Source organism: Chelonia mydas, chromosome 2 (genome assembly GCF_015237465.2).
Source record: "Chelonia mydas isolate rCheMyd1 chromosome 2, rCheMyd1.pri.v2, whole genome shotgun sequence".
NCBI lineage: Eukaryota > Metazoa > Chordata > Testudines > Cheloniidae > Chelonia > Chelonia mydas.
In genome coordinates, this window is record NC_057850.1 from 79,615,804 (window position 1) to 79,642,360 (window position 26,557).

The following is a 26,557-nucleotide window of genomic DNA, read 5'->3' on the forward strand; positions in this document are numbered from 1 at the left end:
ATGTTTGTTTTCTTGAAATCAGCCCATAAAGGTTAAGTTTGTTTGCATTAAAGTTTTTTTTATCCAAAACAAAATAGCTATTTAAAGGAGAAAATGAGTTTTCTTACCTTTTTGTAACCTTTATTGCAATGTCTATACTGTTGCTCAATAGTCATTTATATGCCTTGTCCTGACTATAAAGAGGACGCAGGTACATGTGGTATGTCCAGCTCCAATTAATAATGATACAACTGGTACTTTGCATTTCTGTAGTGCCTTTCATCCAAGAGTCTCAAAGCACATTACCAGCATGGTATTAAGCCTCACAGTACCCTTCTGAGGTATGTAAGCAATACACACAGACCACTGCTGAAGTGCAGCCATCTCTAGGGTGCAACTCAGCAGCTGCTTAACAAAATATAGAAATATTACCCAACAGTTTTGGGAGAGGAAGAAGAAGAAAAGACTATTTTATACCAATAGTTCTGTGAGGGGCGAGGGGCGGATGGTCAGAATATAATTACTTGAACTGGAATTTAGCCAGACCAGTGGAGTTAATACACCAAGTCTTATAAAATTGTCATGGGATATGTCATGACCACAAGAGCTCAGGACTCTGGTTTGATGTTTCATCTGAAGGATGGCTCCTATGGCATCGTATTGCCATCCAACATTGTGCAGGACATTGGTTTAACTATCGATTCATTTGGAAGAGAGAGACCTACCGAATCACCAGCACCACTTCCCGTGGCAGCTAGGTGTCCTTTGGAGGTCGCCAACCTTGGCCAGCACGTGAGGATTGAGTGGATCACAGCACAAGATACCATAGTGGCAGATTCAGATTAGCCTTACCTAACATTGTAAAATGTATTTTAGCCACACTTTTAATATTCTTTTAAAAATGACAGAGAAAAGGGAAGAAAGTTAATGTAAATAGGAAATAATAGAAACTATTTAAAACTAGACACATAAAATGACGGAGATGTGGCCATGGTTGTAAGTTTTCCCCTCCCCCTCCACTGGATCGCAGCAGCAGCAGCATTATATTCCCACACGAGCATTTTTCTTGGACTGAGTTGTGCCCCAAGTCATCCCCTTAAACTCTCAGACTGACTGGAGTTTTCACCAGCAGTTGGAAAGAAGCAGCAGTTCAGGCCAGAATGTGTTTGTCTTGAGAATTAGCCAAGAAAGGAGAGTGCTGTAGTCCTCTGATAGCAGCCCAGGCCCCGAAAGAGGTTCAGAGAATCAAGGATCTGTTTTCCATTCGGATGCTTTGTACCTATGTGACTGGTGATACATTTCTTCTTAAGCATTGATGTACCAGTATACCATCCATGATCCCTAAAGAGTCCTGCTTTACAGATACAGTGAGACGTTCTTTATGCAATCTACGTATCTGGTTTCCTTGTCTATTTATTTTCTAGGGGCTAGAAAATAAATATGGACTAGGGGGCATAACTTGATTTTTAATATACTTTGACTGTCTGCAGCAACTTAGTCACCACAGGAGGTTTTTCAGGTTCTTTGGTCTGGAACAACTGTTCAAGAGAGAAGGTGGGCGAGGTCATATCTTTTATTGGATCAACTTCTGTTGGTGAAAGAGACAAGCTTTTGAGCAGAGCTCTTCTGCAGGTCTGGCCCAGAAGTCAGTCTAATAAAAGACATTACTTCACTCGCCTTGTCTCTCTACTATCCTGGGACCAACGTGGCTACAACCACACTGTAACAACTGTTGACAGTTCTGGTGTTGACGCATTGCTGAGTACCTCAGGATCAGTCTGCATGTACACTCTGTGATATTCATACTGATAAATGCACTCTGCACATTCAGTGTAAAAGCAAATACTGTGTGTATTAGTCATAGCTGTATAGACACATGAGAAACATTGAGAAGTGTCCATAAAAACAAAAACTACCTTTAAGATGTACAAAGATGGAATCTTTTGTCTCTGCTTTGGATTGATTTACCCCCAGAAGAACAAGAATTTGAAGATATGTTGAGACTGCATGTTTTAATTCACAAAATATGTTCGTATCATGGGTCATATATTGGAATGAAAAACCAGAGTCACTCGTATACACAAACTGAAACATCTGGTGAGAACTCTAATGAGCTCTAATAGTGCTGTCAGTGAGGTTTATTTAGATTAGAGCTGTTAATCTGTATTGAGAGATTAAACATGTTGGGGTCTCTAGGAATTAGGCGACAGCCGCAGTTGAAATTGTTGAGTTAGGAGGAATAATGTCATTGCTTCTCAGTGCTATATTTGATCAATGCTCTGAGTTTATGGGAATGTAAGCATGTCAGATTATATACAGCTATCTGATTAATATTTTGGTGAACTGTTGTATGTTTGGCCTCTACCCAGAAGGTCCCAACTGAATTAGTCTATTGCGAAGAGGAGGATGGGGAATAGATTTTGGATGCTTCCTTTTCTTTCTCCTTCCTCCCAAGGATAAAAAAATGAATATAATCCAATTGAAGTCAAACTGCATTGGCTCTTCTACTGACTTCTTGTACTCTGACTGCGAAGAGTTACTGTAATCTCATTTGAAGATTGTAATTGCCTTCTCTGTCTCCCCAGATCCCAACTCTACAGGCTGCAGTGTATGCAGACTGCTGCTGTTAGCTATTTCACACACAAAAGACGCACAATCCTATCACCCCTGTCATCAGACAGCTGTACTAGCTCCTTATTCATTATCACTGGATATATTTGCCCCAGGTTACCTCATGGGCCTTGTCTCTTTCTACGCCCCTCCCCAATCCCTCTTATGGCTCATACTGGCTGCCAGACATGGCTTTAGTACTTTTGTGGGGGCTTCTGGAACAATATCTTGCTTTTCTCACCTCAAATATAACTGACTCCAGCCTGGTGTGATCATAGCACTATGCACAGAGCCAGCCTAAAGCGTTTGGAGAGGGTTAGTGAGCTGGTTCTTTAGGATGCACCCCAAAATGAATAACTTTGCTTTGTACGTGTGTGTTTTATGCCCTTACAGACTCACGCTGAGGAAGTGTAGCACAGATCCATGTTCTTTTCAGCTCCAGAAAATGGATGATATCTGTTTACATTTGAAGGCTATCTACAAACAATAGGATGACCATATGTCCCGTTTTGGCTGGGACAGTCCCTTTTTTTAAGCCCTGTCCTGGGCGTCCTGACTTTTTTGGCAAAATTTGGCATTTGTGCAATTGTCTTGCTGACTTGATCAGTTGACAAGAGTAAATGGGACAAATGCCCACTTTTGTCAGACAAGTGAGGTGCAGTAAGGAGGAACATGTGAGGGGGTGAGTGGAGATGCCAGCCTTGCACAGGGCGGGGTGGCAGAGCTCAGGTGGGGGACAGGCAGGGCTCAGGCAAGTGGCTTGGGCCAGCTCCAGGGGGTGGGGCAGGGGAGGGCTCGGGCCAGCCCCGTGCAGTGTTCCATTTTCCCTTTGGGAAATATAGTCACCCTAACAAACAGGAAGGAGCTATTACCGTGCTTTGGCTTTTTTTAGAAGAAAGCCAAGATTCTCCCAGACCTGGGGGGCCCATGACCATGAGCTTCATGAAGCCCAAAATCTAGCTCTGCTTGCTGCCTCTCCATTTCTTCACACAATCTAATGGCCAAAGGCATTCTCTGCTGGTGTTCCAGCCATCTGGAACAGCAGCTCAAGTACCAAGGAAAGCAAGACAAAGATTTCTGAATCACTCTGCCTTATCAACATTTCACTGTCTTTGAACCTCCCCTAAAATGTCTTTCTCTCGCTCCTCTTAATTTTCCTGTTGCTGTGCTATTAGTTGTTGTTTAGCTCTATAGCTGAATTAACACTGTAAAATATTATGGGTCAGGTTGTGAACCCCTTATTCCTGCTGATATGTAGTTACTCACAGAAGAAGTCCTTTCAAAGGTAATGGATGCACATGGGTCAGTCCTAGTGACGTCAGTAGAACCACTGGTGTAACAAATTTCCCACCAGTGGGTCTAAAGCGTTCACAGACTGGCCCTGTGTGATCACTTGTGTAAAAGCTTATACAAAATAATGTTGTGTTATACTGCACTTGACCAGTCAGTGTTACAGATTAAAGTATACTTGGTGTACAGGTATACTCAAACTAACGTAAGAGCAGCTCTTGCTGACGGTCACCTTTTTTCCTTGTTTTGGAACTTATCAAATTGCTTATACAAGAACTGAATAAACTCTGACTGGAGTTTTATCTGTACTATATATTACCTTTAGCCATGGTATAGTGCAAAGTATAAGAATCTTGCTCCCAACCTCACTCCCTGATCTGGAAGAACTGTGTAGTGATGTGCCCAGAATGTGAGGGAGAGAGAGAATTTTGTATAACTCTTCATCAGCCTCTTCTGCCAGGTGCCTTGAGTGGCACAGATGTGAGCCGTGTCTACCTTTCAGTTAGAGAGTGAGTTTCCATGCTCTCAAGGCTTCAGGTGTGCAGAGAAGAGCCAAGTAGAAGAAGGGATTACAGGGAAAATAGGAAGATTTTTGAAAATTAACTTCTTCCATCTCTAACATATATATCATCCTCAGTCTTACTAATCATAGGGATAATGTCATCCATCTACTTTGTATGGAATATATTCCATCTGTGATGGCACATAGGTAACTTCTGTTGAAATCAGTGGGAGCTAGACACGTGCATCAAAGAGAGAATTTTACCCTGTATATCTAAGCTGAATTTAACTAACAAACAAGGCAATCAGTGAGCCCTTAATAGAATCTTTAAGGTCTATAAAAAGCAGTGTTGATGCAGATCATTTCTTGCAACCAAAAAAGTATAGGTTTTCTGGTTGTTTCCATGGAGATAACTTGACAGTCGTGTTGTAGCATCCACCACTAATTATACACTGAAATTTCTAGGAATACTTCAGAACAGTCTCCATAACAACCCCTCAATGTATAACATGACCATTAAGCTAAATGGAGTATGGCCCTTGGGCATTTAAAATACTGTTATAACAGGGAGTCCCTTTTATAAGAATAACTGAAATCTTTGGGGATTTGAAATCTCTCAAGAATGGAAAATTTTAATACATATGTTAAAGGGCTTCATATTTTGTAAGGATGTGTCAAAGTTATTAATTACACAGTAAGCATCCATATAAAATACACACGTGGCTATATGGGTTTTAGGTGTGGTGTTGATATATAGCTAACTACGGAAGCATGTAGGAGAATATAGTTACACACCGCTACTTGGTGCAGCATTGTCATACAAGCAAGGTGCAAGTTTTAACCTGTGCTCAGTACTGTAAGTTACTTTTCCTGTATGAGCAGACATAAATCCTGAGGGTTGGGCAGAAGAGATGCTCTTTAATGGTCACTGTTCATTTAGCCATAACCATATCCATTTGAAATGCTCACTGCACACTTTATTAAATGCAAGATAACCTCCAGGGAGCATAGATGCTAGCTTGAAATATGACACCATTAGGTACCTTCTACCCCAACTACTGCCCTTTCCCATATACACACCATGTCTCCTTTCATATATTCAAGGGCAGCAGAGGATGACACAGTTTAAAGAGAATCTGTCAGAAGCTGATACGGTTTTGAATTGCAGAGGAAACTGAGCTTATTGGTTCCTATGCATAATAGCTCCCCACTGACCCTTTTTTTTATTTAGTCTCCCTGAGTTAGTTATATATGGAGAGCTAAAGCTGAACAATGAATCATGAGTGTAAGTGGCAAGGAGAAGACAGGTACTGGCTTGGAAATAGGTTCCACTGCTAATATCTATGCCAGAAGGATGGAGGACTAAGTACTAAATAATATGCTAACGTTGAAGATTTCAAAGGTATCTGAGTTATAACATACATTTGAAAGGAATTCAATGAGCAAAACATACCACATCACACTTCTCTTCCATTGGCCCCCCGTTCATTTCAGGCTGGAATTTCTCCAGACTACCTCACTGACTTCAAGCCTAAGCCTGAGAGGGACCACATCTCTCATTGACTTCAGTGGGTATTTCAGGTGATCAACTTCTCTTGGGATCAGGCCCCTTGTCTCTCTCTCTAAATCCCTGTTTCTTCAGACACACCTCACCAGTGTTGGTAGGAGACTGCTCGTTGCAGCTCTTGCCACCTGGAACAAGTCTCCTGTATCTTTCTGGCTCGTCACCTATCCAGCTATTTCCCAAATCTCCTCTGAAAAAGTCCCACCCCTCCCCCCAACCACTGCCTGCATTTCTTAATTTTCTTTTCCCTCTATTATTTAAGAACCAGATTATGGTACTTTGCCCCTCTTGGGGTCCGTGTGGAGCCACATGGCCCCTGGAGAGTCAGCATAGATGAATTGCTTGAGTTCCAGGCGTACAAACTATCCCTGAAATCCCCAATGTACAGGGGACATATGCAGCCTGCTCACTTTCCAATGTCTGGCTAGCCCTGTGGGCTGACATAATGGGGAGTGGGGTAGGTCCCTGTCTCCTACCCATTCTGTTTACAATGAATTGCTCCCTCGAAGGTGCTAGGAGGGAACAATCCTTACACTTCCTTGATTGCAGGGCTGTTGTTCCCAGTCCTTGCTGGGGGAATGTGGTGGGGGCTGGAACAAGACGCTTTGTCCATGCTTGTCTCTATCCTCACATGCATGAAAAGTCCAAGGACAGTTCAGTCCCAAGAGACAGCATCTCTTCTGTAATATGCCTGGGATGGTGTGTATGAGAGACACTATTCAGAATGAGTTGAGTTGTATTAACATTTTTGGAAGTGTTGAAAAAAATACCAAATTATTGATGGTTCCTGACAGAATATTTTTTTTAACCTTCTGTATGCACCCAATGATTATATGGCACTTTGTTTTTTCATGGAAAATTTAAACTTTCAAGAACCCCCACTTTTCCTTGCAGTCTTTAGCATCATCATCATAATAATAAATAATGATGATGATAGCATGTTAATTTCTTTCCATTACATCAGCGGTAAAGCAGCATAAACACCACCAGAAAGTGGCAATACAGAGACTGGAGTTCTCTTATTGTCGGGTTATATGGAAAGAGGTCAGCAAAGAAATTAGTTATCTGGTCTGGGAATTGTTTGTTCATGAATTAGGTTCTCCCAAAGGAGCCATGAGATGGGAAATATAGTAGGAAATGGACTTTTAACACACATTTAAATATTCCCAAATGTGTGTTTTGCAGGAGAGGGTAGAGAGGTTGATGGAAATTTGCTATTTTGGTTAATGGATTTTTTAAAAACCAGATTATGCATCCTTAACTTTCTTGTGCTGTTGCCAATAATATTGACCTCCCTCGCAGAGTGTTCTGTGTTGCAGAAATATGATAATTCAATAGTTGTGAAACAGTGACATCAGCCAGTTAAGGTGTTTATGCATACTGTGAAATCAGAAACAAAACAGTGCACCCCTGTTGCTTGTTGTCTCTAGCTTTTCACAGTTAAAGAAATATTTTAACACAGGTGGCTTGGTAGAGGCCGGCAATATTTCTGAATGCCAAGCCGATCAAAGCATCAGTAATGAGAGGAGGGGGTGGGATTTGTTGAGGGCATGCCTCTTCCAGGGGCCCTTATCCTGCAAGATGCTGCGCACTCTGACGCTGATCCAGCAAAACACTTAAGCATGTGCTTAAATTTAAGCATATGACTAGTCCCATGAGAGACCACAGATTAAAATTATTTTAAGTCTTTGAACTTGATAAAAAAAAATACAAATGGAAGTTTTCATTCAAATCTTGGTGCAAATGGTTTGTGTCAGATTTCTTTTGCATTCATGCCTGAATCTCAGAGAATTAACTACCAACTATATTTTGTAAGAACAGGATTATGATTGGCATACATATTTTTCATGATCTCTGAACCTATATCACTTCATAAAAACCCTGTGCCCATACCCATTTAACTGATAGTCTTTAGGGTCAGAATGGACCATCATGATTATATAGTCTGACCTCATGCACATTGCAGGCCACAGAACCTTGCCCACCCATTCTTGTAATAGACCCGTATCCTCTGTCTGAGTAACTGACGTCCTCAAATTATGTTGAAAGACTTCCAGTAAAGACTTCCAGTTACAGAGAATCCACCATTTACACCTGCAAGTGACCCATGACCCAGGCTGCAGAAGAAGATGAAAAACCCCCAGGGTCTCTGCTAGTCTGTCCTGGGGGAAAATTACTTCCTGACTCTAAATATGGTGATCAGTTATACTCTGATCATGTGGGCAAGACCCACCAGCCAGACACCTGGGAAAGAATTCTCTGCAGTAACTCAAAGCCCTCCCCATCTAGTGTCCCATCATCTGCTGTTGGAGATATTTGCTACTAGCAGTCGCAGATCAGCTACGTTCCGTGGTACACAATCTCATCATAACATTACCCTCCATAAATTTATCAAGCTCAGTCTTGAAGCCATTTAGGTTTTTTTGCCCTCACTGCTCTCCTTAGAAGGCTGTTCCAGGACTTCACTCCTCTGGTGGTTAGAAATCTCTCTAATTTCGAGCCTAAACTTGTTGATGGCCAGTTTATATCTATTTGTTCTTGTGTCCACATTGTCACTTAACTTAAATAACTCCTCTCCCTTGCTGGTATTTATCCCGGCCTCTGATGTATTTATAGAGAGCAATCATATCTCCCAATAGCCTTCTTTTGTTTGGGCTAAGCAAGCTAAGCTCTTTGAGTCTCTGCTTAAAATGTTAGGGTGTGGCAAAGGGTGTAGTGGAGGTTTAAAGCACAGAGCATTTTGAATGTTATACACGCCCGCTCAAAGTTTTGTGTGTACAGATATCTGTTGTCATTGACCTGAGTATGAGAGTCATAGCAATAAATTGAAACAAAGTCCCTGGTAAATAAGGTGTGTGTTTCCATTCTGGGAAAATTAAATTTTAGCTAGACAGGTGACTAGGATTATGTACAGAGATGGAGGACTCTCTCAAAAGGAACTAGAACTCACCAAAGATTATACTTCATGGAATTTTATGAAAATGGATATTTTGGTGAAATTTTGCACTTGCAATTCTCCACAATTTTCTCCTCAGCAGACAAATTAATGTGATCCATGGTCTGTGTAGGTTCCAGAACTGAACAAAGCTTAGGCCACAGTCTTTGCTAGAATAACTCTATTGACTGTGGTATCATTACATCTTCAACTTCACTGGAGCTGTGCCGGCAGAGAATTTGGCCCTGTATTTTTAAATCATTTCTAGGAAGGCTGTGAAGGATCTCCTCCCAATTCTGAATGGCCTATCCTGCTTACTATGTCACACAGCCTTCTCCCAGATGGTGCTGTGTTTAGTACAGTACTCATACATCAGATGACAGTTTCAACAGCTGTAAGCTCCACAGTTTCAATAAAACTTTGTTTAAACAGTGAGGCTGCAGTACTTGTAGCTACCAGGAATTAAGATTGCCAACTTTCTAATTGTTGACAAACAGACCCTCCTACCCTGCCCCTACTCCACATCTTCCCTCCAGGTCCCCCCCTTCTTTGCCTCTCCCAAACCCGGCCACTGCTCGCTCCTCTCCTCCCCTCCAGTCTCCTCCCCTCCCCCCATCGCTCGCTGCTTGCCCCCTTCCCCTTCCTCATAGCTGGATCCACTCCATCTCCCTCCCCCACTCCCGCCTGGGCTCCCTCTGCTTGGGAGCTGCTGTCTGACATGGAGCTGCTGTCTGACATGGAGTCTGCCTGCCTATCTGCCCACGAGATGTAGGTAGGATGCAGCCCCGACTGAACAGGGGCTGGTAGGGGTTTGATGACCCAGCACCTCCTCCACCCCCAACCTGCGGTAACTGGATTTTTGGTGTTGAAAACCAGGCACCTGGCAACCCTACCGGGAATTGTATTGTGCTATAGCTTTGCCCTGGACATGGCAGAGCTATGGCAATAGCCCTCCACTAGACCCATAGCTGTGTTTATGATCCCATTCTTTAACTTCAGCCTGACGGATATTTGAGTTATAATGCCCTCACCTTTTAGGGATCCCACCTACAGTGGCAAAAGTGTGTGTCATGCATGAATGCTATTAGGACGAATTATACAAGATCTGCTCCAAGAATCATGCCTAACTAAAGACACGTCTTCTCAGCATTATTATTGTATGTGCTATGGTAGCACCTTGATGCCCCAATCAAGATCAGTGTCCCCGTATAGAAGGTATTGTACAAACACAGACTGGAAGACAGGTCCTGTCCAAAAAAGCTTATAATTTCAACATAACTAGGTATAGTATGAGAGGCTGATGCATTCTCTATGGGAGAGAGGATACCTCATTAAACACACCATTGGTCTTCTCCAGGCCTGGCAAGTGGGTGCAACAAGCAGTTGGAGGCAGGAGTGGTGAAGGGAGGTAGTAATAAGAACGTTTGTGTACATAGGACAGATGTGTACAACAAGAGGAATGAGCGGAGTTATTTTTTCTTCTTCTTAATCTTCCTCTTTAATTTGAGGACATCTACCTATTTGCAGGTGATGGCATGTTCTAGGGCGTAGAACTCACTCCTCCTTAACATCAGTCATGGATCCACAGGATCTCTGCTATGCCCAGCTTTTAAACAGTCTCTTGGAGAAACTCCTGAAGCATGGCAGACCCCCAAAAGGTCTTCCTTCAGGGTGGGCCATGCACAGGGGTGAAAGTAACTTAAAGGACTTACCGGTACACTAGAGTCCTGAGCAGGGGGCATGGCCTCAACTGGAAGAGGTGGGGCCTTTAAATACCTGGGGCCTTTAAATCAAGATTTAAAGGCCCCAGGGCTCCGCTGTGGCTGGGAGCCCCGGGGCCTTTAAATCACCCCCGGAGCTACCAGCTGCAGAGGCGTCTGGGAGCTCAGGGGCGATTTAAAGGGCCCAGCGCTCTGGCTGCCACTACTGCAGCAGAGCTCCGGGCCCTTTAAATCGCCGCTCGAGCCCTGCTGCCGCTACCCCAGGGCTCCGGCAGCCGGGCTTGGGTGGCGATTTAAAGGGCCCAGGGCTCTCCACAGCGGCCAGAGCCCCTGGCCCTTGAAATCACTGCCCGAGCTCTGCCCCACTACCGCAGGGCTGCAGCAGTGATTTAAAGGGCCCGGGGCTCTGGCCCGCTGCAGGGAGCCCCGGGCCCTTTAAATCGCCAGGCTGGGGAAATCGGTCCGGTCCAGCACAGCGTATTGGACTGTACCAGCTTACTTTCCCCTCTGGCCACGCAGCCTCACTGTCTCCTAGATTGAGCAGCTGGGCTCCAGCACTCCTGCTTCCCATTGCAAGCTCTGTCTGGTCAGTCCAACTGTACACTCTTCAGGGACTAATGCACATCGTGCAGTCGTGACACCCAAGCAGTGTTTTCAAAACAGTAGAGCTTTTTAGTCACCTGGGACACAGCATTGCATCGGAAGTTGTTAGGCTAGTGTAGAGGAATAGAGGAAAAAGCATAGTCCATACTGGTCAAGCCCGAGCAAATCACCAGCCAACCTGTAGTGGATTCCATCTTAGGTGCTCTTTTTCTCTCTCTTTTGTCCATCCCAGGAGAGAGCAGCCAGCTTCTTCCAGAGCCCAAACTTTATTCCCTGCCTGTCACATCTCAGTTCCTTGCTCTCAAGCTGGGGTCTCTGCTCAGCTTTCCTGCAGAGAGATGATGGCAGGAAACCTTCTTCCTCTTGGTTATTGTTTCCTGGTGTAAGTGGTTAGGCATTGGGGCTTTTCCATTGTCTTTGGGATTCTGCATTGATACTGATCACTTTCAGTAGGTCCCTTAATGGCCCTATTCACTGCGGCCCAGACAGCAAGGTGACACCCTCACCTTATGTCCTGCACAGCCCCAAAGAGCAGACTGAGCACTTTTAGCAATGCAAATTGCAGTGGGAAACCAAGGCACACATAGGCATCAAAAATATTACAGAAAATTCCCACTGTGTCACACCATCTCTGCCAGTTCACCCCCATTCTTAAACCCTTCACTAAGTCTTTACAACTCTTTCTGTAGGACACACCACTGTTGGCTCCCTATTCATTTAAAGGAAAAGCAGAGGGTAAGGAAGAGAACTCTTTAAAACTATGACTAAAGCTGCAAGGTAGAATCCAGGTTTCAGAGTAAACTGATTTCAGAGTAATCAGGTTTCAGAGCATCCGATGAAGTGAGCTGTAGCTCACGAAAGCTCATGCTCAAATAAATTGGTTAGTCTCTAAGATGCCACAAGTACTCCTTTTCTTGAAGGTAGAATCCAGGCGTCTGCAAGGCTCCCATTCTTCCCCAGTCCAGTTTCTGTTGTTACGGAAGACTGGGTTTCTTAGATCTAAATGGTTAGAGTCACAGTCTTTCCATAATGCCATTAGGGGAGGTGAGAGGGAAAAGGATGCAGAAAAATTACATTTCAAGTATGAAACGGGTATTAGCCTTTGCAGAAATTTGGAGGCATGTAACAAGGTTGTATCTCCTTTAGTGTCAGACCCTGACACTGTCTCAGTTTCCCCCCTTCCTCAGGAGGGCAAACCAGCACAACTGATGTTGGTGTACTGCTCCCTCCATTCAGAGTCTGGTTTAACATAAAATAACTGTTTAACTCAAAACTAGGATCTTCTAGTCCTTCTTCTCCAGACTCACCAATCCATTATGCTCCAGCAGGGCTCCTAAGTTCCTCTGAAGAGTTTTGCTCCTGCCTCTTACTGCAGTAGGGTGACCAAATGTCCCAATATTGTGGGCTTTGTTTTATAAAGGCAACTATATTCCCCCGCCCCCCCCCCCCCAAAAAAAAAAAAAAAAAAAGAGTCCCAATTTTTCACACTTACTGTCTGGTTACCTATACTTCAGATAGCTCCAGCCAGGCCTTTACCTCTGGCTGATTCAGGGAGCTTCCTGCCCAGTGTGACCCTGTTTCCCTAACAGGCCCTTTCCCTGCTGTCTCTTTATCCTTGTAGCAGGATATCAGTCCCAGGGTGTCTCTCTCAGCAGAGGTGTTTTATTAGGTCCACTCCATGTCTCCCTATTAGAATTTTCTTATCCCTGGTCTCACCCTCTTATATAAAGTCCCACCCTTGGGCTACAATCAGGTGATGACCCAACCACCATCCCAAGGCCAAACCCATCACCGGTGGGCAGAGACTTGTGCCTGCCAGTGCGGGGGCGAGGGGTGGGAGGGAAGGGAGGCAGAGTGAAGGCAGCAGGCTTCAGCAGAGTTACTGAGCATACTCAGTCCATGTGAGCATGCTCAGTACAAGTTAAGTGGCAAATCTGCGGGGCACATGACCTCACGTATGGCCTCTGCCAGGTGTGAGGCACATAACCTAGGAACAGCTGGGGCTGAGCCCAAAGCCCCTTAAAGGGCCAGTCCACCCTGTGACAGGGCAATATACCAAAACTGTCCAAGCCGAAACTGAAGTGACAAAAAGCCAGCCATTAGTTGATCTTTGCTCTACCTGTAAAGCTGTTTGCATAGCTCTAGTGGGTGGCCACCTTCTTTTGGGATGAGCATTTCTTAAAATTTAATTTACTTTTTTTGTTACTAGGCTATCACCATTTCCTATGCTGATCCTTTCCTGTTCTGTAACCTTGAAAGTCTGGAGACTGAGGTGAAGAACCACTTAGAATGCAAACACCCTAGCTGGGGCTGGGCTGGGGCTGATCAAGTGTGTTTTACTGCAGTACCGCACAGCAGCAGAGCATTAGAGCAACCTGTCACTCCATAAAACCTGGAAGGCAGTAATTTTCAAACAGCTAAAAGGCAATGCTGCTTCAATTCAATATACTGCGTAATTAACCTGTGAAATTCAGGACATAAAATGAATGATATTGAGGCAATCAATTTAGTAGGATTAAAGAGAGGATTGTACATTTTGCAGGTCCAGTCCTGCTCCAGTGAAGTCAGTAGCAACACTCTTGCTGACTTCAATAGGAGCAGGAACAGACCCTGTATGACATTCTGTCTAGGACAAAAGCACAAGGACTAGCAAACCACGTGCTTCAGAGCAAAAAGTGAACACAAATTAGGGTCAGGAAGAAATCTCCCTCCCTCTGCAGAATACATCTGTAGCACAGCTAGATGCATTATGAGAGGATTATACATTCTTCTGAAACCTCTTACATTGGCCAGTACCTGAGACAGGATATGTGAGTAGACAAACCATTGGTCTGTTCCATTACAGCAGTTCCTATCATTCTAGCACATAGAACATATTACTTTTTTTTGTTGCTATCATTTCATGCACACCTATTGCACTATATACAAATGTAATAACCATAATAATAATTAATAGGACAAATCAGGTATCCCTACTAATTTCTTGGGCTCAACTGTCCGAGAAGAGAGACACCAGCAATTTGAGGCATCTGGAGTTAATGTGAAGAAATTGGGGGAAAAGAGGACATTTTGGGGTGTTGAAGTGACAGTGGAGAAAAAATAACGTCTTATATGGTGTCCTTCACTGAGCACTGGAGATAGCAACACATCAGTCTTTAATGAAAGCGTTTTTTGACAATGTGACATATTGAAAATATGAATTTTGTCCCTTGGGAATTGATTACATAGTCTTGAAATGCAAGAATATCAATCTCTTGGTCTAATGTGCATGTACCAACAACAGCAAGAATGGAAAAATAATCTTCTTATAAAATCAAAGAAAGACAAAGTTAGTTGGGCCTAATGAAATTCACTATTTCCAGTCTGTCAGTGCCCTCGGTTGTCCTCATCTGACAAGACTTCAACTGTTGCCTGGATTCTCCAGTGCTCCTAGGCTTCCGCTAAGCAGGCTTTGTTAATAGAGGATATACTTGTGCACCTGTCTGAATCTTGGTTGAAAGCAGTTTTATACAACAAAGCAGACCACATGGAGAACTTGTATGCATAAAGTTCTCTCTTTTCTTCTTTGAACTGGTGAAAAAAAAATCACTGTCTGGTTTACATATGCAGTGGTCACATTTCAGGGAAATCTTTTAACACAAACCAAAGCAGAGTTAAAATTGAGTTGAGTACTATAACTGCTCTGCATTTTATATGCCGAAGCTTTCTGGTGTAGTGCCACCAATCACATTACTCATAGGAAGGGGGAATGTGTGTTTTGGCCATTGTCATCAGTAGCAGATACCGTATGCTTCTTGTTTTGGTTTTCTCTGTATTATTACAGGATGTCTGATGTTTATGTACAAGAGAGAAGGTAGGGTGGGATGGATATTTGATGTCCAAAAAGAAATAGCTACCACAATTTCAACCAAGTCTCGAGTTTTATGAGAGAAAAAAGGTTTTTGTTAAAGTCTCAAGACGTCTTTTGTTTTGGGAGAAGTAATTAAAGTGAGTCATGACATACTTGCAATATTTCAGTCACCTTACCCTGAAAATTAGTGAGTTACTTATTATCACATTATGTGTGTTTATATATATTTTTACACTATATATATGAACAGTTGTAGACTTTCACATGAGAAAAAAGTATGGTCTTGATCATATTTGACCATTAAAGATATAAGGGTGCTTTTGCTTAAAAAGGAGAGGTGCTCTGCCCAAATTCCAAATCAGCCATTTACAGTCAAAAGATAAGGTATTCTTTACTTTCTGATCTAACTCGTAGTGTTGCTGTGTTCCGTTAAACAACTGCTGTGTTCTATTCTAGAAGTGGCTGCATTAAAAAATAATATAAAGACAGAATTCAGCACTATATAACTAGTTTATGAAGCATATAATAATTGTGAAATCAGTAAACAGTTGAGCAGTTCTCTGGCATTCAAATGCTCTTCCAGAATAAGAAGCAAACACTGTATATAAAATATAAATCTTAAAAGATAAGGTGCTGAGTGAATTTGAGTAGGTTGGTAATGTTGGCTTAACTTTCTAAAGCCCTGATTCTGGAAACATTGTAGAACTGGGGCCTTAGTTTTATTGTAAGTTTGTCTCAACAGGTCACAGAGCAAAGAGATAGTAATGAGAACAAATGAAACATACCAAACAAAGAGATGGACATTGAAGAAATAATAATATCCAAGATGGGAAGTAAAGACTGGCAGATAATAAATCAGCAGAATGGGAATGCTGTCTAACTATGTATATCACACATCACTCAGCTACAGGAGCAGACTAATAAGATAGTGACACAGTCTACAGAGCAAGATCACTGGCAGACAGCAACAGCCAAGCACAAGGAGATAGATCTCCCCAGTCCAAACCCTGTGGCCTAAACACGTACTGAAAACCTCTTCTAAAATAAGAAACGCTGGGAAAGGCCTTGGTAGCCTCTGATAGCTTCACTAACAGCCATCATTCAGCAGATTAGTGATGGAAGGCTGTTAAAAGCCATTGATAGGCTGCCTAGAACTGCTCGTTAGCTGAGTGGAGTAGGAAAGGAGAACAAAGCTAAGTGCAGCAGCTGGGAGAAGGCCGGAGTCTTGCTCTCCCACATGTTGTAGAATGCAAGGGGTGGGGTGTGGAGGGAGGTGTATAGCTTGCAAGGGTGCTGGGAGTGTTCCATATTCCAAGCACAAAGCCCAGGCCCACACAAAGTTCTTCCTGCACCTGTCCCACATGACAGATATAACACTGGTCCTTCTCCAGAAGAACGGGTAGCATGGAAGAGAACTAGGGGCCTGTCAGGTATGGCCAGACCACTTCCAAGCAGGGCAGGGAGATGACACAAATAACCTCTCTTAGAGACAAAGGAAAGAGGAGGAAGAACAACAATAGCACATACTCCCCTGCCCTCATGGTCACCAATCAAAATATAACCCAGGGAAAGTTGTGCAGGGTAGGCATTAGCCAAAGAAGATTCCTCCAGGTTCCTGGACAGGGAAATCTCAACCCAGAAAAAGCCATTGCGTGTCCTCCCCAATCCTGTATAGATACATGAGAGGCGTTTTCCAGGGACACCAAGACAAAGTCAAACAAGAAAAAGGAGTACTCCGGGATAGACAGTTCCCATTGTGATTAGAGGGAGAATTTGGGGATAAAGTACTGGGAAACCCAGAGTGCTCCCATTAAACTCCCAAACAAACTGACAGTCAGGATGAGAGGGCATTTCTTGCACAATCTGGAAAACTTTTGGAAGCTAGACACCCCATATTGGTTCCCTAATGTCAGTATTTCAAAATGGTAATGCCACCCTCCAGATATGAGATGAAAGGCAGTCAGGGCAGAATTTCTCCAACCCCACACTACCCTATAAAGTCTCCTTTCCCCTGGATTTTGAGCCAGATGTATTAAACACATATGGCAAGGTAGTAGGAAGGATCCTTGGAAAGGATTTTACTGGGCTATAATGGTCCCCCAGGATAAACACATGGGCAAAATATGCCCTTTAACCCAACTGTTTAAGGTGTGGAGCAGCCCCGTGAGTGCAATCAGAGAGCCACCTGTTTCATAAGTAATACAAACAATGCCTTAACACTGAAGCACTGGAAACTATCGCTTCCAAAAGTTGTGACTCTGTCCTTAAAAGATCAGCGGATCAAGCAAGGGAAGCAGGTTATCTGAGGTGAAATGTATTAGCGCAGGGTTTCTCACCGGCCTGTCCATAGACCAGCGTCGGTCCCTGAGATCTCCCTGACACAGTTTAGGGAGCAAACCGGTCTCTGGTATCAGAAAGGTTGAGAAACATTGTATTAGAGACCTGGGGGAAGCCCAACATTTTTTGCTCCCAGTGACACCGATGCCAGCACACCAAACATAGCATGGTCTTTAGACGGCAGCTAACACACTGGCAGTAAGTGTTTCATTCTCAGGTAGATTGGCTGGAGAGCAAAACGGGCCCGTGTTCAGTGCACATGACAGCATTAAGCTGGGCAGGTGATGTAATGAATCTGTGTGCTGACAGCATAATGACTACGTTCTGCCCAGCCCTTAAGCAGCTGCTCAGCAGGAGGGAAGGAGTGTGAGCTCACCACTCTACATGTCCCTGTGCAGCTTACATAGGAGCTGCTAGAGGGAAGGCAGGGCTGCTACCAAGATGCTCCCCAAGGAGTGTCTGACGACCCTGTGATTGAAGACCCTGGACAGGCAGAGGAGGGAGTAGGTAGTATCATGGCATGCCTTGTTCTGAGTCACATAAAGCATTAGCTTTACCTGCCTCTATAAACTTGCTCTGAGCACCTTTGTTTCACATTTGCCTACCCACTTTCAGATGTCTCCACCCTCGCAGAGAAAAGCTGTTCCCCCTTCTCCTGCCCTTTCCTTACTTCTGATGCTCTCTCATTCTCTGTACGTTATTAATTATTAACATAAGGATGGTGAATTCAAAGAGATTGCTAAAAGCACAACTAATTACATGCAAAGTGACCCAAAGGCAGTAATGTCAGCCGTCAGTATCTAAACAGAGCCTGGAAGTCAAACCCCCTAGTTACACTGGTAAGACACTAATCCTAGAGTGAATAAAATAAAGCTATTTTATTTTCACTGCAATAAACTTCTGACCCAACATGAAGCATCAAAAGCATAAAACAACCTATAGGAAAGTCTTTGAATAAATGACAAGAGACAAGCAAAATAACCTGCCTATGCTCTCAGATGCTTTCGGGAGAATCTCAGTACAGTACAAATGTTAAATGCTGACAAGTATCATTAATGTTCTTTGTTTTTTTACAAGATTGATACCCTGATGAGAATCTGCATCTCCCAGGGAAGAGTCTCTGTATATTAGCTTTTCAATTGTTACAATGAAGCTGAAGTCTTAAGCATCTTGAATGTTGTTGGTATGATTTAGGGCCACATGTATAAAATATTTTAATAGACAGGACTGAGGTCTCTCTGCATTTCTGTTCCTAGATGTGTGTGAGCAATTCCAACATTTAGATAAAAACAAGTATTTAATTAGGTGCAAATACCCAATTTGTTTTGATAACTGAGGTAACTGACTGCCCATGCAAAGGCAGGTGCTCAAATATGCATGATATGCATGCACTGGAAATAATCCTGCAGTCTGGGACACTATTTCAATGCGTCTCCCTGAAGAAGTAAAAGAATAGTCCTCAGTATTGATATTGCATGCAGTGATTTTTGCACTACTGATATTATTAGACTAATCTGATTAAACTGTTTCCAGTGGCACTGGCACTGATCCATTCCCTTGATGGTTTTTTGGCCCTGAGAGGCTGGAAAAATAGGTACAGAAGACTGGTGAAACAAATGCCATATCTATAAAGAGCCTGACATTGCTTCAAGTCCACCAATAAAATGAAAACAAAAGTTACGTACATCAGAACCTTTGTCTTCTCTGTTTGGAGAAGATGACACTGATGGTAAATAGACAGGAAGATTTATTTTTATCAGTGAGTGAACTTGAAAGGCTGTTTCAAAACACTGTCTTTTGCAAAATACATATTTTCAAAATAGTATAGAAGTTTTGGCAGATTGGGGAAGTGAGGTTAAATGGATTGGCTTTGGGTAAGTAAACTAAGGAAAATTCTTTATAAATTATTCCATATTCAGTTGCTGTAAGAGCTGGTGAGAACTGTGACATTATGTTTGCTAACAAACGTGGTGAATTAAAGGAAATAAGTACTTTTTAGAGGCTATAATGAAATAATATTGCCATGTTAAATAATCAGATAAGTCTAAACCAAAATCTTGCATACATCCCTGAACTCTGGTGTAAGACAGTAAAATCTGAACCGGTTACGGATCTGAATTTTCCAAATGGCCCTTACCTTTATAATGGGCCAAACGAAAACCCTGGATCTGAACATCTGTAAACTTTGGGGTATTTAAAATTCAGATCCAAATTTTGTAGCTCGAGAACATCCTAGAGATAATTGAGAGAGAACTGACTAGTTGGTCAGGGTTGATGCTCAGGGAGTGAATTCTCAGAAGGTTAAGGATTTTCCTTTTACCTTCCTGCTCCAGAATGTACAAATGGACTCATGGATAAGGCACAAGAGTGGGAATCAGGAGATCTCGGCTTAATTTCTGGCTGTGTCACAGACTGTCTGAGAGACCTTGGGCAAGTCATTTGGGGCTAGATTGTCAACTTACCGTCTACCCTAAAGGGCAGTACCTAGTTGCACTGCCCCAGAAGCTAACCAAGGAATGAGTCATGATCCTGAGAATCACAGTAGCACCGGTGCATTAGGCAAGATGCAATCTTGCTTTTCAACTCTGTGTATTTCAGTTTTTCCAGCTGTAAAATGGGATATTAATACTTCCCTATTTGCCGGGGGGGGTGGGGGGTGGTTGTGAGGCCTAATTCATTAACATTTGTGAAGTGACTGGGTACTGTAGAGATGGAGACCACAGAAACATCTCTTTAAAAGCAAAATCTCCTTTTATGAATGGTAGGGATGTTTCATTACACCACCACGGACCTCTGAGGATCCCTCTCCACAGTTGCCCCTTTACTCTTCAGTTGCCATGCCATGAATACCATCTTTCTTGATGAGGAGGACTGGATGGGGCTCCTTTTAAAACCAGTCATTGCTGACCTCTACTTGGTCATACGGGCCAATGATGAGTGATGTGAGGATGCAAATGAACAAGGTTCATGAATTCACAAAAGCAGATTTGCAAATACAAAGTGTAATTGATGTATATGACCCTATTTTATCTGAGAATACAAGAGACCGTAGGAGGAAGCAAACTGATGGCCTTAAAAACATGCTGAAAGCAGGAAGGGATAGTTTCCAGGCACTTTGGATGCTGTACCTATATGTTTCACAACATTTCCAGAGGATGTGACTATGTTTTTAGTTAAGACTTTGACAAACACTGTTTAGTGATATGTATTAATCGTACTGTAGTCTTTATTCCTGAGCAGTTTGTTCTGCCTACATGTAAAGTTGCATGTAGATAGATCAGCAATTGGAATGACAGAAATAGCTGGAATTGAGATAGGTAGGTTTGATCAAAATATCAAGTCTAAATAAGTTGTGTTACTGAGGCACATGTGACTAATGATCTTATTTCTCTTTAGAGTGACTGCTTTTTAAAGAAAGCTTTTTTTTTTTCCTTTTCGTGTGGGTAGGAGTTGAAATTATTTTTCAATAACAGCATCAGGTGACGCAAATGCTTTGATGGGTAGAAATTGTTCTTTCCTAAGTATTACAAGATGTGCCATAATTATTTTAGGGGAAAAGGGAGATTATGGAGAGCAATCCTAAACTGGTACACTTAGGATGCATTTTTAAAGTTATGTCAAGGGCACCTAGAGCATGTGGATAAAGGTGCCTTTTTCTGGCATTTTTCATAAGTATAAATAAATGTACATGTAAATTAAAAACAGCTCAACACATTTCGTTTAAGTTTAGTAAAAGAAAAATTAGCTTCTGGATTGGAGCCATGTGTTCCCAATTTTACCATAGAGCAAGTTACGTGCTTTACTTCCCTGAAAAATTGTTTTTCATTTTCAAACGTTTCCTTTTTTTAAAATGAAAAAGATAAGTTGGAAATTTTTGTGCAGAATGTTTTTTTCTTTGGTTTTTTTCTTGCATACACTTAGTACTTCTGCTCTCAGAGACATTTTGATTCTGTTATGCATCAAGATATTCTTATATAATTAAAAAAATACAAGCGTTCTACAGTAATTGTCCAAAAGGCTACAGCTTACAGTAGTGTTTGTGCAGAGGTTTGGGGTGATTACTGTAGAATAGTGTAATATTTTTAATAAGGACAGTTCTCAACGAGTTTGTCATTTATCTGTTTCCCTTTTTTGGCCTCCTGTCAAGTTACCTGTAAACACAACTCAAATGTGACATAACCGTACCTTGGGTCACTTTAAAAAATGACACTTTAGTTCCTGATAGTGAAAGAATAGCAAACAGTTTTAAGAGAAAAGTAGTTCTGTAACTATCACAGCATCCATCCTATACTGATTTCTATGTACATGCTTGGGAATGAGCATTATACTTTTCAGTCTACTACCCCAGCATTAGTGTAATGCAAGCTCGGTACACTTGACTCTACTCTCACTCACACTTAAGTAATGAGGGGTAATTCCACTAAAATTAATAAAGCTACACCAACGTATGTAAGATCAAAATCAAACCCATTACAGTAATGTGCAGGTTCTTAGATTTTGCAGGATCCAAATATATCCAGCCTGGTTGCTGTATTTATGTGACCTGCATAACATACTCAGATTCTCTAACATCTGGGCATTAATTCTTTTTTCGGTAAGTTTCTAGCCCTACTGGTTGCAAAGATAACCTTCCAAATGTGAATGGCACGCAAACTATTGCATTCTGTCTTCCTGAGTCTGCAGATAGCCTCAAGCAGTGATTCTGAGAACGGTGAACTGTCCCACCCTCCACTAATCTCATTTGCGTGCTAACAACGCAGCATTTTGGAGCCTGCAGTGTAGCTATAGTTAGGACCTTTTCTGATTTTGTTTGTTTTTGGTGGGGGGCTTTATTTGCATTTTCGTTGGCATATGGCTATAAAGGAGAGAAAAACGCAGATAACTAGTGAGTTTTGACCTTATATCGGTGTTTTGTAGTGAAATGTTCTCATGGAGAGGCGGCTTAATTATTCTCTTAATTTCATGCTTTACAGCTTTGCCCATGTTAAGGTGTAGGCTCTTTAGAAACACCTAAGACAGATGGCCAGGTAGATTATGTCAGTTAGAGATACATATGGCCATATTAATTACAATAATTCCATGCAGAAAACCTGAAGTCCCAATGCTATACATGCTGGGTCAAATGCTCGCCCCTGGCTTTGTCCTCTTTGCACTGCTCCAGCGATACAAACGGAAATTTCTGGAGTTTTTCCTAATTTACAGCAATTCTTGGGTGGCATAAAGCCAGAATAGCTATCTCTTCTCCTTCCCTCCATCTCGCAGGGGCAGGGGGCGGAAGAGGACCTGGCTGGGGTGCACTGTGCTCGGATAGTTCCCAACCAGCATCGCGGTTCCCATGAAACTGTTCTAGCTGACATAATTTGGATTACTTGGTTCAGTCCCCAGTTGGCCTCAGGACAGGGAGTGGAGAGATGGCCCAGAGCCACCTTTCCTTTTGGTGCTGGTCTTGTGCTGAGCACAGCTCAGACAGACTTAGGGGTCTGAGCCTGTTTTTTAAAGGGCAATGATAACATAAATGTAACCGATATGGGCTAATAATGTAACTCAGAGTTACTGTGAAGCAGAATCTGCTCTGAAATGGCTTCATGCTCCTCGTTGCACTTATGCTAGTGTTTTGTCAAGTTTTAAATGAGCCTAAGGCTGGGGTTTCCAGTACTCCCTTGAGAGACAATTAGACAAGCTAATAAATCTTACTGTCAGGAAGTCTTTCCTGATAACCGTCTAAATATTTTGCTTCATCCTGTTACTCTTAGTTATACCCTGCTGTACTACCCTAAATAATCCCTTTCACCCTTCAATGTTTGCATTTGTGGACTGTCACCTTGCCATTCTTTTCTATTGACATTATTTATCCTAATGTTTCATTGAAAATCAATTTCTTCTCCCTAATCACTTCTGTCACTGTTCTCAGAACTCCTTCCATTTTGTAAAAAGAAAAGGAGGACTTGTGGCACCTTAGAGACTAACAAATTTACTTGAGCATAAGTTTTCGTGAGCTACAGCTCACTTCATTGGATGCACGAAAGCTTATGCTCAAATAAATTTTTTAGTCTCTAAGGTGCCACAAGTACTCCTGTTCTTTTTGCGGATACAGACTAACGCGGCTGCTACTCTGAAACCTTCCATTTTGTGTTATTGGTCTGGCAATGAGGTGCCCAGGACTTAATGCAGCACTGCAGCTGTGGTAGCAGCGGGGCTGTAGAGTCAGGGATAGATACTATCCTGCTCCATAATATGGTGGGCAAGATCTGGGGCCTGTTCTCCTGCTTTGTTCTACCAGTGACACAAAGCAACTTTAAAACCAGCTTAACTGGCTGCCTGAGGATTCTTGCCTCTGTGTGTGGGGATGGATTCTTTCTTAGTATGACAGGTTTCAGAGTAACAGCCGTGTTAGTCTGTATTCGCAAAAAGAAAAGGAGTACTTGTGGCACCTTAGAGACTAACCAATTTATTTGAGCATAAGCTTTCGTGAGCTACAGCTCACTTCATCGGATGCATACTGTGGAAAGTGTAGAAGATCTTTTTATATACACACAAAGCATGAAAAAATACCTCCTCCCACCCCACTCTCCTGCTGGTAATAGCTTATCTAAAGTGATCACTCTCCTTACAATATGTATCATAATCAAGTTGGGCCATTTCCAGTGTGAGAAAACCTGGATTTGTGCTGAAAATGGCCCAACTTGATTATCATACATATTGTAAGGAGAGTGATCACTTTAGATAAGCTATTACCAGCAGGAGAGTGGGGTGGGAGGAGGTATTTTTTCATGCTTTGTGTGTATATAAAAAGATCTTCTACACTTTCCACAGTATGCATCCGATGAAGTGAGCTGTAGCTCATGAAAGCTTATGCTCAAATAAATTGGTTAGTCTCTAAGGTGCCACAAGTACTCCTTTTCTTTTTTCTCAGTATGGGGAGTCCTCACATGGCAGAGGGCTGGCATAGCAGCTTTGACACCTGACCCATTTGTCGGCGGAGTGTTTGGGGAAAAGAGAGCATGGCCAAAGAGCCATTGATTATATATGGATATCATTACATCCCTGGCTGTCAGAACAGCTCTTTGGGGCCCTGGGGGGACAGGGATAAGCCTGGAGACTGCTCACTCATACATTGGATCTGGCCTAGTTTCCAGCTATCCCTGAGATCAGACCACTGCAAAGGTGGCATAAAATCACCTTTGCCCCATCCTCCTAGACTACCCTGAGTGCAGCTTGGTTACTGTGGAAGACCTAGCCTGATGCTCCTGTGTTTGCTGATCAAAAGTGCACTGGCCTTTCCCCCCACAATAGTGCACTAGACGTGAATTTACATTGCACTATCTCCTATCATCCTCAAGTCTTGTTCACCTTTACTCCATCCTGATGTAATTGTTACAGCTGCTAGTGCTCTGGCACACTAAACCTTGATGGTTCTAGGGATGTGCTGGGTGTACCCCTGCTCAGAGGCAAGAGTTGAAGGCCCTTCAGATGCTACATCCTATAGGCCCTTGCTAGGTCCCAATAATGATTCGGACATGTGGCTAAATGAAGGGGTATTTTACTAGGGCTGGCAGGAAGGGGAAGGTTGCAATACCCTAAGTACTGTGGCTTAAACAGTGGCAGTCTGCTAGAAGGTTAGGGCTCCTCAGGCCCAATGCCTGGCATGTCTCTCCAGTTCAGTCTCTGCTAGAGACAAATAGGAGAATACAGATTTCCTGGCCAGGATTAGTTAGTGATATCGCTCTTTGGGGCCCCTCGGCAGTGGCTCCTTGCCCAGTCTCTGTTGCTTCACCACAAGTTCTCCGCAGACCTGAACCCAGCTGCAATGTCCTGCAGTCACATCCTGTTCCAGATGTGATTCCCTGGCTGCTGCTGCAGCCTGCTCTGCACACAAGGTCCCCGGTGGTCTCTGCTTTATTCAGTGTCCTTGCTGCTCCTGGCTTGCCATGTGGATCCTGCTTCCCTAAGTGCTAGGTCACTTCCAGGATAAGGTTCTTTTAATAGTTTTTGCCCCTTCCTTCTACTGGCCAGGGCAAGGAGATGTGCCTGCATATACTTACCTGGCAGGGGAGATACCATGATCACAAAGGTGGTTTTCCCAGGGTGAGGCTCATCCATTGCACTGTGGGTGCGCTGACCCCTGCGATTTCCCCAAATGCGGGAAACTCGACTGCATAATTTGTGTGCTCCCCGGAGGGTCATAAATCAGTAAGGAGGTGTTTGATGGAAGTGGTAGCTTCCTGATGAGCAGATTCTTCATCCCAATGGGTTTCTCCTTCCCACCGAACATCTGTGTTATGGCTGGGTTACTGACCTGGGGGTAAACAAATATTTAGTGTGAGTGCACCTGTACAAAGTTAATCTCAACAAAGATGTTGCAACTTTCAATGATGAGATCAGGCAAATCCTCTCTTCTTGTTGATTTTACAGGTTACCACAGCTGGTTTATCACCATTCATCTTTGGCATGACTGTTAATGTACGAACAGTTTGTTGGTAAGTAATTTCCTGAAATTTGTGTGGTTATTTTGAAGTTTCTATTGAATTTCTTCACAAGACTCATTATTTTACCTAGAAATGCTTTTTAAAAGGCTAGTCTGACAAGTAGCAAAAATATTTTGTACAGAGGGAGAGCCAGGTGTTCAGACACCATGGTGATGGGCACAGTATAATAATCTATCTGAAAAGAACAGAATTTCTTCGGGGGAATCTCAAAACTCTTTACAGATGTTACACCTCATGACACCTCTGTGAGATATTGTTGACTACACACATTTTACAATCTAGATAAAGTGAGGCAAAGGGCAGTTAAATGACTCATCCAGTGTCACATAGTGAGTTAGTGACAGAGCTGGGAATAGAACAGAGAAGTCCTGATTTTCAGGAACTCTGACATTCTGACCAATATTGTATTATTCCTGTGGGTGTCCATGGACAGTGCCTAACATAGCATGGACTGCGAATACAAAGAATAAAATGAAATAACAATAAATAATACATACCTCCGTCCAAAGCAGTACATGGGATTTGGTAATAAAGAGTTTGCTTAACAAACTTAGAATCTCCCAAATCAAAATTCTTATTGAACGGTATCAATGCTTAGTCCCTGCCCCAATACTTACAGTCTATCTTTTGGTTCTGTGTTTGTACAGTGCCTAGCACAATAGGGTCCTGTTCCATAACTT

The 26,557-nt window shown here is 42.8% G+C and overlaps 1 protein-coding gene and 1 pseudogene across 11 annotated transcripts in view; both read left to right on the forward strand.

Annotated features, from left to right (window-relative positions):
- The window catches only part of TMEM241 (transmembrane protein 241), a 199,768-nt gene that overhangs the window by 50,087 nt on the left and 123,124 nt on the right, over positions 1-26,557 (forward strand). For 10 of the 11 annotated variants that reach the window (XM_043539744.1, XM_043539750.1, XM_043539748.1 and 7 more), the window contains one exon: positions 25,804-25,868. In XM_043539744.1, the coding sequence (XP_043395679.1) occupies positions 25,804-25,868 (65 nt within the window). Of the gene's footprint in view, positions 1-13,413; positions 13,609-25,803; positions 25,869-26,557 lie in introns of those variants that run through there. The other variant, XM_043539751.1, reaches the window with a different exon arrangement.
- LOC114018814 lies at positions 25,426-25,560 on the forward strand (annotated as a pseudogene).